This window comes from Lobosporangium transversale (genome assembly GCF_002105155.1).
Source record: "Lobosporangium transversale strain NRRL 3116 chromosome Unknown BCR41scaffold_2, whole genome shotgun sequence".
In the NCBI taxonomy this organism is placed as follows: domain Eukaryota; kingdom Fungi; phylum Mortierellomycota; class Mortierellomycetes; order Mortierellales; family Mortierellaceae; genus Lobosporangium; species Lobosporangium transversale.
In genome coordinates, this window is record NW_019028980.1 from 1,231,981 (window position 1) to 1,244,014 (window position 12,034).

The following is a 12,034-nucleotide window of genomic DNA, read 5'->3' on the forward strand; positions in this document are numbered from 1 at the left end:
CTCACACATACCCGGTTTCTTTTGCTCCCCAACACCATTTTTCTTTTTTGATTAAAAGGAGAAGCACCGCCCGCTTTTTTTTTTTTTTTTTGCCACCACATCTTTTTTTTTTTTTTTTTTTTTTTTTTTTTTAAAAAAATTTCTCTTTCCTCTTCTTCATAACTTCTTCCCACCTGCTGTAGCCACATTTGTCTGGCGTCAGTTTATTCCCTATTTCTTTTTTGCTTCTTCAATTTTGTTAAAGAATATATATATATAATTCAACTCTCAAGCCATGCCATTGCAGGTCTTTGAGTTCCATGCCGACAGCACCGTCAGTTTAGCCAGTCCAGCTGCCATAAACCGAAAGAGTTGCGACCACTGCTTCCTAAACAGAAAGACATGCGACAAGGTTCGTCAAGATGCCGACTTGGGCGAAAAATGCAAGCGCTGTGCAAAGGACAACCGTCCCTGCACTTTTACGCCTACGGTCCATCTTTACCATATTGCAGATTGCGTCGGACGTCACCAATGTAGAGCCAAGGTCATCCAGGCCATGGGAGGCCGCAAGAAGGAAGTTCAGTTCAAGACAATCGAGATCCCAATTGTCTGTGATATGGACAACCTTGTGGACCAAGCATTGTTTGAATTTATCCAGAAGCAGCCAAATCTGTTGGTCTACAACAATAGGATCAAATCTATGCTTGCAGAAGAGGTATGTATTGAAAAAAAAAAAAAAAAAGCTAATGTGAATATGCTTTAAAAAAAAATTTTTTTTAACGCTTCATTCATTTTGAACGTAAAATAGATTTTAGGCATCCCTCGTGATCACGATGCCATTAACCCTACAGATCCATTTTCACAAGGGCTTCCAGTCTATGTAAGTTACCTTCAAGTCCTAGTATGCTATGAATGCCATTGGAAATATCAATACCTGTGCTAACTCTCCTCTCCTCTACTCTTTTACGGATTCATGTCTAATAGTCACCAGCACAACCGGTATCGCCATACAGTAGTAGCAGCTTTACCAGCCCTATGACAGCACCTATCCAAGTCTCGACCAACTACAACATCATGTCGCCATACGATCCTCAGCAATCATACCAGGCCGTGCAGCCATCCGTCCATCAGCAACAGCAGCAGTCATATCGTGCTCATCCTTATGCCAGTCACCAAAGAAACAACTCTGAAGATCGTGGTCGCCCCTCACCTCGGTCACACAGTCCTCGTGCCCCTACTGGTCGGCAATCTCACTCGCCCGTGGGCCGTGTAAGCCCCTTACCTAGCCCTAATGCGCTCTCGCCCATCGATCCTTCTTCGGCTGTAGGCGTCAACGTCATTAATTCTATGAATTTTGATCAGAGACGCCTGTCTGGAAATATGACTTCTGCACCTACAGCTGCATTAATCTCTGCTATGGATCCCTATAGTAGCATTTACCAGCCACAACAGCCACAGGTTCAGCAGCAGCAGCAACAGCAGGTCTCGAATCCTTACCAGCAGGCATCCCAGTATCATCCTTATGCTCAGCAATCGCCTTATCCCCAGGCAGCTTTTTTTCATCAGCCCCAAGCTCAGCTACCTCAGCAACAGCAGCAGCATCAGCAACAACAAATGGGTAGTTACCGCAACCCAAGCCCAATCCCAAGTCCTTTAGCTCCAAGCCCTATCCAAAGCCAAGGTAGTCCTCAACCTCCCAGCCCGCTGGAGTTGTCTCTCTCTCTGAACACCAACTTTGGGATGCTTAGCAACAATTTAAGTGCACAGAATCTTCCTAGTTTATTTGATCAGACTTTGACGATGGGCCAACCATCTCAACAACAGCAACAACAACAGCTTCAGCAGCCTTCCTTTCATCACCAGGAGCTCTCCAATAACACAGGGAGTTCTATCTCAGTGTCGGGAGCCTCCCCTGCTCTGACCAATCTCAACCAGATCAACCAGGGAAACGAGGAATCCCCACTCGCGACTGAGGGCCGTGATCCAGCACCATTGGTGGTCACGACTGTGAAAGAGGAGGGTCGCGAAGTGGGGCTTTACTATGCCATTCCCAAGGTCAATCTGAACCCTGGAGCCAGCGAGTCGGACCTTTTCCAGGACTTTAATATGCGGGATGCTTTGGGTGAGGATTTTGTCTGGGTTCAGAACTTGTTTGATGGAGAGGATCAATCTAGCTCTAATATATCAACTGTTCAATCTGTAACAGGGACTTCTGGGGTGCCAACAGGTTCAGCAGCCGGCCTCATGAACCACTATGCTCCACAAGACACGTTTGGTCAGCACTAGGGCCAGTTGAACACCTTGGTTCTTTTATTTTTGGTTCTTCTTATAATATTATTAGTTTTTGTAAATAGTTTTTTTCATAGATTATCGCGTTGTGTTTAATAACTCGCCTTTTTTCTTTTATATCTCTCTCTTTCTTTCTTTTTTTTTTTGTAAATATCTTTCTCCAAAGATACAAAAAAAAAAAAAAATTAAAACAAAAAACATGTATTTGTAAAAAAAAAGAGAAAAATGTCACTGGACGCCTTGACGCGCTTTGCCAACTTGCCAACACCCAAATTCCAAGTCACGTTCACAAACGTGTGGGAAAAGAATAAGCGTTGCCCATTCTACCATTCTTTTTTTTTTTTCTCATTCCTTCTTTGCCAAACAAACTTTTCCTCTCACTTTCCTTTTTCTTTGGACAATAGTAGAAACTATTTTTAATAAGATTGAGGAGGATACAAAGTTATATATTGATATATAAAATGGAGATAAACCGTCCGTTGTTGATGATTGAAGGGCCCAAGTTCTCCGGTTATGACTTTTCGCCATCCAGAGTGATGGCAGCAGATATGCCACAGGCTGTGTGGACATCTTCATTACCACCATCATCGACGTCAGCAACTGTAACTACAGGGGAGCCGTTCATAATTCATGGACGACGTATAGTGCTCCTTGATAAGCAAGATAAGCAAGATAAGCAGGATAAGCATGATAAGCAGGATAAGCAGGATAAACAAGATAAGCAAGAAGAAACAGACAATGAGATCGCTTCTATTGTTGCTTATATTGACCGTGTCCACGACCCATCCGGTCCGCCATACGAAGAATCACCAGAAGAGCTTGCCCTCATCTGTGAGTATATTGACCGGGTTCACCAAGTTGAACAAGAGCGTGATACTCTGGCCTCTCTAAAGAATTCCCAAGCTCAAGATCAAGCCCAAGCCCAAGACCAAAAAGAACAATTAAATAAACAAGAGGAGATACTGTCACATACTGCTGGCACTGCAAAATCAGTTTGGGATTGTGTAAGTAAAGTGTTATTTTTTTATTTTTTTTATATTTTAATCTTGTCAATTAGTGAAGCCTGTATCTACTAATAAAAAAAATAATAAAAAAAAAAATTAATAGAGTATTATTCTTAGCAAGTATCTGGAAGCTCTTTCAGATCGGTATCCAGGGTTCTGGTCCGGCAAACGAGTGTTGGAACTGGTATTTCTTTATAAAATTGATCTGCAGAATTGGATTTTATTTTATTTTATTTTATTTTATTTTTTTAATTGAAAGCGAAGGTAATAGGACACTAACGATCACGCGTTTTTATTGTTTCCTTTTTAGGGCGCAGGACAGGGCATTGTATCATTTAGTGCTGCGGCATTGGGTACAGAGCAAGTGGTTATTACTGATGTGGATTCAGCCCTTCCAGACCTTCAAAAGAATGTTCAACTGAATGGGTTCTCACCTTCACAAGTTCAAGTCACGGCACTTGATTGGACGAATCGTACACAGGCTCTGGATTACATCTGGAATGCTTTACTCGTACCAACTACAGCAACGACAACGAGAACAACGCCTGCTGAACCAGGACCAGAACAAAGACAAGGAACAGAGAATGAAGAGAAAACGCTGCAGAAACAATCACGACCACGATTAGACTATATTTTAGCATCCGATGTGATATGGGTTGATTACTTGATTCCAGCATTAGTGGAAACATTGAGTGATTTGTTGCAGGCATCTAGAGATAGGAGAGACGATAGTAATATGGTTGATGGGAACATGGACTATACACAAAAGCAACATCACCAGCAACAAACATCATGGAGCCATGAATCTTCATCTACAGTTGTGCTGCTAGCATATCAGTTCCGATCGACAAGGAGTGACAAGCTTTTATTTGATTCGATCGATCGATTGGGGCTACAACGAAAGAAACTTTGTCTAGATGTATCATCTTCATCCTCTGTTGAGGACCCAGATGCTGTTTATTTGGATCCAAAGTTCCAACGACCTAATCTTGCCATCTGGAAGATTTGGAAAGATTAAAAAAGAATAAACGAATTGTTGAATAGACGAATGGACAAGAAAGGCGTTTGTCCTTGATTGACTGTTTGTATTTATAGTTTTTTTATTTTTTATTTTTTTTATTTTTTTTTTTTTTTATTTGTACATGTACAGTAAAGTACAATCAAAGGGAATAAAGAAAAGGAAAGAAAAGGAAAGAAAAGAAAGAAGAGAAAAGAAAGAAAAAGAAAAAGAAAAGAAAAAGAAAAGAAAAGAAAAGAAAAGAAAAGATATAAAGAGTGTGCTTAAACAAATATCACGACACTCTGCCCAAACATCCTGATGAACGTTTGCAAAAAAAATAATAGCAATCATCTAAAAAAAAAAAAAAACAAAAAAAAACAAAAATGATATTCCCTTGTCAAAAGACATGGGAAAAATAATGGGCGATTTTTTTTTTCTTTTTCTTCTTTTTCTTTTTCCCTTTTTCTTTTTTTTCTTTTTTCTTTTTCTTCTTTCTCATCTTTGTTCTTCCTTTCCCTTATGCCTGACCACCTCCTCTTCCCCGCCCTCTCATACCACCTCCACGTCCACCACGGTCGTTGTTGTAACCACCCCGTCCACCACCAGATTTGTAATCGCCACGTCCCCCACGACCGCCTCCACGACCACCACGGTCACTGCCTCCATGATGATGACCTCCACGCTGGTTATCGCCTCCAGCGTGTCCTGCACCTCCACGATTGCTGTTGCGTCCACTGGCCAGACGTTGTCTGTTGGCTTCTTCCTTGACCATGTCAATGATCTCATCGGGAACACGAAGATATTTGATCTAGAATCATAAAATGTATAAAATATGATTTCAATATCCTTAATTCTTTTTAAAATCTCCCATGCGATATAATTCTTTTTTCCCTTTTTTCCTTTTTTCCTGAAATGATGAATCCTTACAGTGCTTCCTCTGATATAACATTCAGTCAAACGCCAAAAGCGATCGCCGTCCTAAACATAAGGAATTGGAATAAAGATGGGACGTTATTAAACAAAGAAAAAAAAAAAGTGTTCATAAACGTTTGTCAGCGCAGATGAGAAAAAATACTCCTGATCCCAACGAGACGAGTTTGTCAAGCCCTCAACTACAGCGCCTTTTTTTTTTTTTTTTTATTTTTATTTTTTTTTTCTCGCGTTTTCCCAGATGGTCGTTCTGCATTGACTTTGATCCTTTGGAGGATATATACATGTACATATATATATATTCTTATTCTTTCCATACAGATGAGTTCAATGTCCAGTATTTTTTTTTTTTTTTTTTTTTCCTATTTCGATCCTGATATTTTGCCTTTTAGATGATATTCTGAATCCTTTTAAATTGTCGGTGTCTCCTTTCGCCTTTGATCCTTGGGTAAAGAATATGTTATCCTTTTTTTTTTTTTTTTTTTAATTTCAGCTTCGGCTTACCGAGGATGTCTGGATAACTTCTCTTAATGTCAGGTTCATCCAGTTATCACAGTTGACTAAATGGCCATTGAAAGTTTCGCCATTCTTCAGTTCCACCAACTAGAGAAGGAAAAAAAAAAAAAAAAAAAGATATATAGATCGCGTCAAGATCTCTTCCATTGTTGTTTTTTTTTTTTTTTTTTTTTTTTTTTTTTTTCGTTCCAGGTGAAAAAAATAAAAAAATAAAACAGCTTCCAGCGTTCTTGTATATTGTCTCTGCTTACTATAGGATGGGTCTGAGAGGTGTTCAACAGGGATAAAGGCAACTAAAAAGAAAAAGAAGACATTAATGAGAATGAGGACATTAGTCTTGCTTTTTTCCATGTTCATTAAAAAAAAAGAGAGATCATGTTGTTTGTCCATGCTTTATTTGAATCATGTTCCTTGTTTAGTCTATGTATTAAGGTTGCAAGAGCTAAAAGTTTTTGCAGGTAAGCGTTATATTACCATTGCATTGGTCTATTATCCGAGAGATGTAGAGAGGAAATGAAGGAAATGAGTGTTTTTTTTGTGGGATTAAAAGAGGTTGAAATAGTACATGGCGAATACCAACAAGGGGTTGAAAAAAAAACGTCATGTTGCAGGGTTATAACGGATGGATATAACGACAATTGATTATTTGCTGTTTGATCCAGCCCAGCTTGGTCCCAATACATCGAAAAAAAAAAATAAAAAGGATATAGGAATATCATATTGTTTGTCAGAAACGATGCCTAGCTTTGTCAAATAGCTGACAGGAAGCGTTCTTCGTTCTTTACCTTTTTCTTGCGATATACATCCATGTACCCTGCTGTATATCAGTTGTCTGTAGATGACTGAAAGATGAGTCGAGTCATATCCCTAGAAAAAAAAAAAAAAAAAAAAAATGAGCCATTTGTCTGCACCAACCAAAAAAAAGAGGCCAACAGGCAAAGAGATTGATTTTTTTTATCTGTTTTATCTAAACGTTCGCTTCATATCCCTCAGACATTACATGTTCATGTTCATGTACATGTACATGTAACATGTACAGTACATGCCAGTGAAGAATAAAACAACTCTTCTCTTGTTTTCTTTCTTTTTTCTTTCTTCTTTTCCTTCTTCTTTCCTTATCCTTCTTCTTCTCAACAATCGATCACACATCCACCACAGATATAAGCACATAGAGATACCCATATAAAACAATATTATAGAGGTGATAAACAGCTTGAGCAGCAAATCAATCAATTACTAGAACGACAGCGACATCTTATATATCCAACAATGACTCAACAAGAACAACATCAAGCAAGACTCGCTTTCATCGGAGGAGGCAACATGGCTGAAGCCATCTTGGGCGGTCTTCTCGCCTGTGGATACCCTCTCTCTCAATGTGTGGTCACAGAGCCAATCCAAGCTCGGTGTGAATTCCTCCAGACCAAATACCCTGGTCTCCAAACCCTTTCAGGTCCTCAAGCCAACAGATTGGCTGTCACCGGTTCTCAATCAACTAAAGCAACTGCTGATCTGATCAAGGAAGGATCCATTCAGGTCAACCCTACAACCGCTTCTGCCGATTTCGCTCCTGCAGAGGTCGTCATCTTGGCAGTGAAGCCCCAGATCCTTCGATCAGTAGTCGTGGACATCGCCCCCGCATTGTTGGCTCGTCAGCCTTTGGTCATCTCAATCGCTGCTGGTATCGAGACAAGTGCGATCGCACGATTCATGGCTGAGGGCTCATCATCATCTGGAGCAACTTCAGACGCAACCGTAACAGAAGAATCAGGATACAAAAATACAAAGAAACAGCTTCCTCCAGTCATTAGAGTCATGCCCAATACCCCCGCATTGGTCCTCGAGGGTGCAGCAGGGATGTATGCAACGGCTGATGCGACTGTAGAACATCGTCGGGTTGCGGAATCGTTGATGGGAGCTGTGTCGAAGCAAGTTTCCTGGGTCGAATCCGAATCCTTGATCGACACCGTGACCGGGATCTCTGGATCTGGACCCGCATATTTCTTTTTGATGATGGAGGCCATGGAGGAAGCCGGTGTAGCTCTGGGAATGGATCGTGAGACTGCCAAGGCTTTGACGATTCAAACTTGTTTGGGTGCTGCAAAGATGGCTCAGCTCAGTGAGGACGATCTCAAGACCTTGCGGGTCAAGGTCACATCGCCTCAGGGTACAACCGATGCAGCCATCAAGGCTTTTGAGGCCGGTGGATTCCGGGATTTGGTCCAAAAGGGTGTCACTGCTGCCGATGCCAGAAGTCGTACCCTCGCCAAGGAATTGGGAGGATCAAAGTTGTAGATTAAACAAGGGAGACCTGCCCATTTTTTTTTTTTTTTTACTCATCTCCCTCCCATTTTTTTCGCTGTGTCGATCATGATTGTTTTTTTTTTTTTGTAATATAAAATTTCCGGTTCTGATTGTCCCGGTTCATAATCGTGCAGGATGCATTTGTTTGTGACTCATTTTAGTTTTTGTGCTCACTCACTTGGATCAACTGTCAAATCTTGTGCATTGTTCCCAATGGAGCAACATTCTTCAAACAGCACTTGTTACACGACTTTTTAATCAGACAAGGCACCAAAATACAGTATATTTTATGTATATATACAATGAAATAGTTGTGTACATATTGATGTTGTCCATAAATATATATAATATATATTTTATTTCTTTTTGTTAGCCAACCTTGCAAGTTGTTCTTTCAAGATTGCCTGTGCCTCTTCTTCAATCACATACCGAGTGATTGTCTTCACATCCTCTTCTTCCGATGCTCTAAAGAGTTTCAAGAAATCCAATCGAATCACCCTCATGGTTTCAGCCTGAGCCCTTGGAGGGGCCTTGGATCGTCCTACCAAATACCGAACTACGAAATCATCCATCTCTTCCTGACTTTTGAAATCAATCTTGTCTAGCAATCCAATGGAATGAGCCTCTTGAACAGAGAGGATCCGACCTAATGGTAACAATCGTTCTGCATGACGACGACTTGTGATGGCACCGAAGAGCTCGACTAACCAATAGGGTACTGGAACACCGACAGAGACCTCATTCAAACCGATGGTGCCTGGTTTAGGGACCGAACCCATCATGAACCGATCTTGACAGGCCATCGCCAAGACACAACCGAGCCCTAAACTGTGACCATGCATCGAGGCTGCAGTATTGAGTCTGGAGCTGTAGATCACCTCAAACACTTTCCGGACTGTACGCCAGTAGTTACTGAAACTATTATTATTATTATTATTATTATTATTATTATCCATTATAGAATATGTAACAAATCAAGAGATTTGATATTAGAATCTCTTTCACATCGTCGTCAAAAGGCATATATGAATGAGTTAATGTACTGCATACCTCTCAGGCCCTTTCAAGAACTCTTTGAAGTCAATACCAGCACAGAAAATTGATTTGAGATCGCTCTTAAGCATCGCTGCACGAATTGATGGATCTTGCTCCATAGTTTCCCATTCCTAAATTGTAATCGTAAAAAAAAGATAAAGGACATTCAGTATTTTTGCTCCGCAGAGAGACGGGAAATAAATAAAATATACACATTAAAAAAAAAAAAAAAAAAAAAAAAAAAACGATACAATGTGTGTTTTATGAAGTGGTACGCCTACTATAATCTTACCTTGATCAATTGTCTGGCAGTATCATGATTAAAAGCACTCTGGTGCAAGGTAACAATTGCGACTTCTGGAGAGGTTTCGTGCTTGGATATGGTGACGGGTGTTGGTGTTACTGCAGCGGTTGAGGAGCTAAATGAACGAGGCCAAATCAAGTCTGGGCGAGTCAAGTTGATCCCGGTCCATTGCCAAATCTGTTTCTGTTGTTTTTGTATGACATGACGACGGGCCGAGGCTACAACTGTCCTTGCAAGGAATCCTGTGTGCTGCATCATTTGTAATGAGTGGAATGGAAAGTAATTTGAAAGGAATTGATGCAACAAAAAAGATCTATAAAATTATTGACACGCGTTTTGGATTGGTGAAATATTAAATAGCGCAGGATAAAATAGGACGCCAGAAATTCAGGAACTGATTAGAAATGCTCTCTGATATAGCCTGGCACGTATATATAAATGTATAGTAGTTATAAAACGCTGAACCAGAAACTATATCCTTGATTATGCCAGAGGGAACACAGAGCTTATTACTGGATACTTATGATGGTTTTTATTATAAAAAATGAAATGAAATATAGTACAATGGAAGGATAAGAGGTTCTCTCGCTCTCCGCTGGATCGGATCGACATGTATACTCTTCCCCATTATGGTGCTGCTCAGTTCTATTGATACTATCGTGCATAAGAATCACTTAGAATAAAGTGCGCGACCTCATAATGAACTCGTTGCATTTACTACATCTGCTACAAGTAAATCAATATCCTTTGATTACTTCACTCCCTGAAATCATCCCTCTTCGGTTTCGTATCCAAAGCATCGCTCCTCGCTAATTTGAGCTTGGATAGCGTAGATACCACCGCCTTGGCCTCATGGCTTGCTCCCTAGGGAGTCCGACACTGTTCTGGATCACTGACAGATCCATGTTGATCCAAAAACTTCCTGTTGGCTTCACTCAAGCCGATCACGCCTCGAATTCTTGCACCAACGGCATTAAGAGGCGAGTGTCTCGTGGTCCACTTCAAGCGGACACGACATTGGCTATTCCCACTCTTGACAATCCTCCACATCCGAATACCACCATCAAAATGTCCGGTCACCAAGGAGCAGTGTTCTTCAGAAATAGCCCATGCAAGGGCCCTAGGATCGCTAGCGAATGGGATAACAGCCAAGCACTGACCTGAATCTGGATCCCACAGCCGCACAGTCATGTCTTTACTGCTTGAGGCAATGTACTGCCCATCGCATGAATAGGATATGGTGTTTATACCCCCGGTGTGTTCTTTAAGCGTACGCAATACGGCTCCTGATTCAGTGTCCACTATACTAATTGACCCATTTCCACTTCCAACAACTGTCAGTTCGCTGGATGGTGAAAATGTTATGTGCTCTTGAGAACCATCGAAGTTTGTTTCGTGCAGTAGCTCGCCCGTTTCTGCGCTCCGTACTTGCAGCTTATTTTTGTCCTGGATAAATGCTATCTTCCGACTGTCAGGTGAATATGCCATAAAGGAGGTGCCCTCAAAGTCATACAGAATCCCCCAGGTGTGCATTTTCCAGACTATGATTCTTCCATCGCTATAGTAAGAAGCAACCTGGGCACCATCAGGCGAGAATAACACACGTTCGGGGTCTTTATCGTGCCCCGGCAGAGTAGTGGGTTTTTTTGTTATCAAGTCCCACACACTCACATTGCCATTTTCATGGCCACAGGCAATATGGAGGCCAATTGGTGAAATATCAAAGACCAGGATAGTATCAAAGACCAGGATAGCCGGGCCTCGATAGATCGGACGCAAAGTGTCAGTAATTTGGCCTGATTCAGTGTTCCATAAGTAAATACAATGGCCAAGGTAAGGGTCAGACGAGGCTAACAATTGACCACCAGGGTGGTACTTGACATCGTATGTTTGCCTTCGTAGAACATAGATACATTGCCCTGATTGACTATCCCACACACGCGCTTCATCACCAAGGCCGCATGAGGAGATGCGTTTTCCATCTGGCGACAATCTTAACTCTTTGGTGGGGCCCCTGTGGCCATACGAATCGTGGCTAGTTTGCCTCGCTTGTGTGTCCCACAGATGTATCATCCCATCATTGCCGAATGACGCAACCTGATGGGAGTTTGGCGAATACGCTACATCAATTATATCGCAAGAGTGACCATGGAATATGTTGACCAATTGTCCTGACCTAGCATCCCAAAGTCGCAATGTACGGTCGAGAGAACTAGTGACTATCTGTTTTCCTTTTGGTGAATATTGCAGATCTTGGATCACGGCGGTATGGCCTGCAAAAGTATGGATGACTTTTCTTGTTTGCATATCCCACTGATATGCTATCGTATTAGAGAACGAAGCGGCATGCTTTCCGTCAGGGGAATATTGAACACCGTCGGGATCGAAAATATGGCTCCCATCTTTCAAGCTCCCCTTTCGCTGACCAGACCCAGCATCCCATACATTCAAGGGGCCGATGCTAAAACAAGTTATGATCTCCTGACTGTTAGGTGAATATACGATCTGGTTGATTTTGTAACCATCGCCCTGGGCCGTCGACACCAGCCCCCCTGATGCCGCATCCCACAGCCGCATCGTCCATTTTTCATCAATTGAGTTTCCAGCAGCAGCAAGCTGCTTCCCATCAGGTGAATAGGCCATGCTTGCCACTTTGCCAACGTAATCCTTTAA

At 41.6% G+C, this 12,034-nt stretch overlaps 5 protein-coding genes across 5 annotated transcripts; 3 read left to right on the forward strand and 2 right to left on the reverse strand.

Annotated features, from left to right (window-relative positions):
- Positions 1–134: 134 nt before the first annotated feature.
- BCR41DRAFT_418498 (hypothetical protein) lies at positions 135–2,298 on the forward strand. The gene is made up of 4 exons (XM_022029630.1): positions 135–694; positions 788–859; positions 964–2,101; positions 2,186–2,298. The coding sequence occupies exons 1-4, from the start codon at positions 275–277 to the stop codon at positions 2,263–2,265; spliced, it is 1,710 nt and encodes a 569-aa protein (XP_021886106.1). The 5' UTR covers positions 135–274; the 3' UTR covers positions 2,266–2,298.
- Positions 2,299–2,628: 330 nt separating this feature from the next.
- On the forward strand, positions 2,629–4,325 carry BCR41DRAFT_345258 (putative methyltransferase-domain-containing protein). The gene is made up of 3 exons (XM_022022681.1): positions 2,629–3,272; positions 3,376–3,456; positions 3,583–4,325. The coding sequence occupies exons 1-3, from the start codon at positions 2,730–2,732 to the stop codon at positions 4,288–4,290; spliced, it is 1,332 nt and encodes a 443-aa protein (XP_021886107.1). The 5' UTR covers positions 2,629–2,729; the 3' UTR covers positions 4,291–4,325.
- A 440-nt stretch (positions 4,326–4,765) lies between these two features.
- Positions 4,766–6,260, reverse strand: BCR41DRAFT_345259 (hypothetical protein). The gene is made up of 5 exons (XM_022022682.1): positions 6,193–6,260; positions 5,970–6,011; positions 5,707–5,805; positions 5,200–5,250; positions 4,766–5,080 (listed from the first exon to the last, which is right to left on the reverse strand). Exons 1-5 carry the CDS (start codon positions 6,193–6,195, stop codon positions 4,790–4,792), a joined length of 486 nt encoding a protein of 161 aa, XP_021886108.1. The 5' UTR covers positions 6,196–6,260; the 3' UTR covers positions 4,766–4,789.
- Positions 6,261–6,793: 533 nt separating this feature from the next.
- Positions 6,794–8,064, forward strand: BCR41DRAFT_345260 (pyrroline-5-carboxylate reductase dimerization-domain-containing protein). The gene has a single exon (XM_022022683.1). It carries the CDS (start codon positions 6,988–6,990, stop codon positions 8,011–8,013), a length of 1,026 nt encoding a protein of 341 aa, XP_021886109.1. The 5' UTR covers positions 6,794–6,987; the 3' UTR covers positions 8,014–8,064.
- Positions 8,065–8,337: 273 nt separating this feature from the next.
- BCR41DRAFT_383243 (ClpP/crotonase-like domain-containing protein) lies at positions 8,338–9,695 on the reverse strand. Its single transcript, XM_022027441.1, has 3 exons — positions 9,350–9,695; positions 9,073–9,188; positions 8,338–8,940 (listed from the first exon to the last, which is right to left on the reverse strand). Exons 1-3 carry the CDS (start codon positions 9,617–9,619, stop codon positions 8,379–8,381), a joined length of 948 nt encoding a protein of 315 aa, XP_021886110.1. The 5' UTR covers positions 9,620–9,695; the 3' UTR covers positions 8,338–8,378.
- Between the last annotated feature and the right edge of the window lie 2,339 nt (positions 9,696–12,034).

What these genes read in the sequence shown, in the direction of transcription:
- BCR41DRAFT_418498 (XM_022029630.1), top strand. Translation starts at nt 275, where the DNA reads ATGCCATTGCAGGTCTTTGAGTTCCATGCCGACAGCACCGTCAGTTTA. An exon ending in CACAAGGGCTTCCAGTCTAT is followed by an intron (nt 860 to 963) that starts GTAAGTTACCTT and finishes CATGTCTAATAG; the next exon opens with TCACCAGCACAACCGGTATC. An exon ending in TAATATGCGGGATGCTTTGG is followed by an intron (nt 2,102 to 2,185) that starts GTGAGGATTTTG and finishes AATCTGTAACAG; the next exon opens with GGACTTCTGGGGTGCCAACA.
- BCR41DRAFT_383243 (XM_022027441.1), bottom strand. Translation starts at nt 9,619, where the DNA reads ATGATGCAGCACACAGGATTCCTTGCAAGGACAGTTGTAGCCTCGGCC. An exon ending in CTGCCAGACAATTGATCAAG is followed by an intron (nt 9,189 to 9,349) that starts GTAAGATTATAG and finishes ATTACAATTTAG; the next exon opens with GAATGGGAAACTATGGAGCA. An exon ending in TTCTTGAAAGGGCCTGAGAG is followed by an intron (nt 8,941 to 9,072) that starts GTATGCAGTACA and finishes TAATAATAATAG; the next exon opens with TTTCAGTAACTACTGGCGTA.
- BCR41DRAFT_345260 (XM_022022683.1), top strand. Translation starts at nt 6,988, where the DNA reads ATGACTCAACAAGAACAACATCAAGCAAGACTCGCTTTCATCGGAGGA.
- BCR41DRAFT_345259 (XM_022022682.1), bottom strand. An exon ending in CCTCTCAGACCCATCCTATA is followed by an intron (nt 5,806 to 5,969) that starts GTAAGCAGAGAC and finishes TTCCTTCTCTAG; the next exon opens with TTGGTGGAACTGAAGAATGG. An exon ending in GTTATATCAGAGGAAGCACT is followed by an intron (nt 5,081 to 5,199) that starts GTAAGGATTCAT and finishes TTATGATTCTAG; the next exon opens with ATCAAATATCTTCGTGTTCC.
- BCR41DRAFT_345258 (XM_022022681.1), top strand. Translation starts at nt 2,730, where the DNA reads ATGGAGATAAACCGTCCGTTGTTGATGATTGAAGGGCCCAAGTTCTCC. An exon ending in CAAAATCAGTTTGGGATTGT is followed by an intron (nt 3,273 to 3,375) that starts GTAAGTAAAGTG and finishes AAAAATTAATAG; the next exon opens with AGTATTATTCTTAGCAAGTA. An exon ending in GCAAACGAGTGTTGGAACTG is followed by an intron (nt 3,457 to 3,582) that starts GTATTTCTTTAT and finishes TTTCCTTTTTAG; the next exon opens with GGCGCAGGACAGGGCATTGT.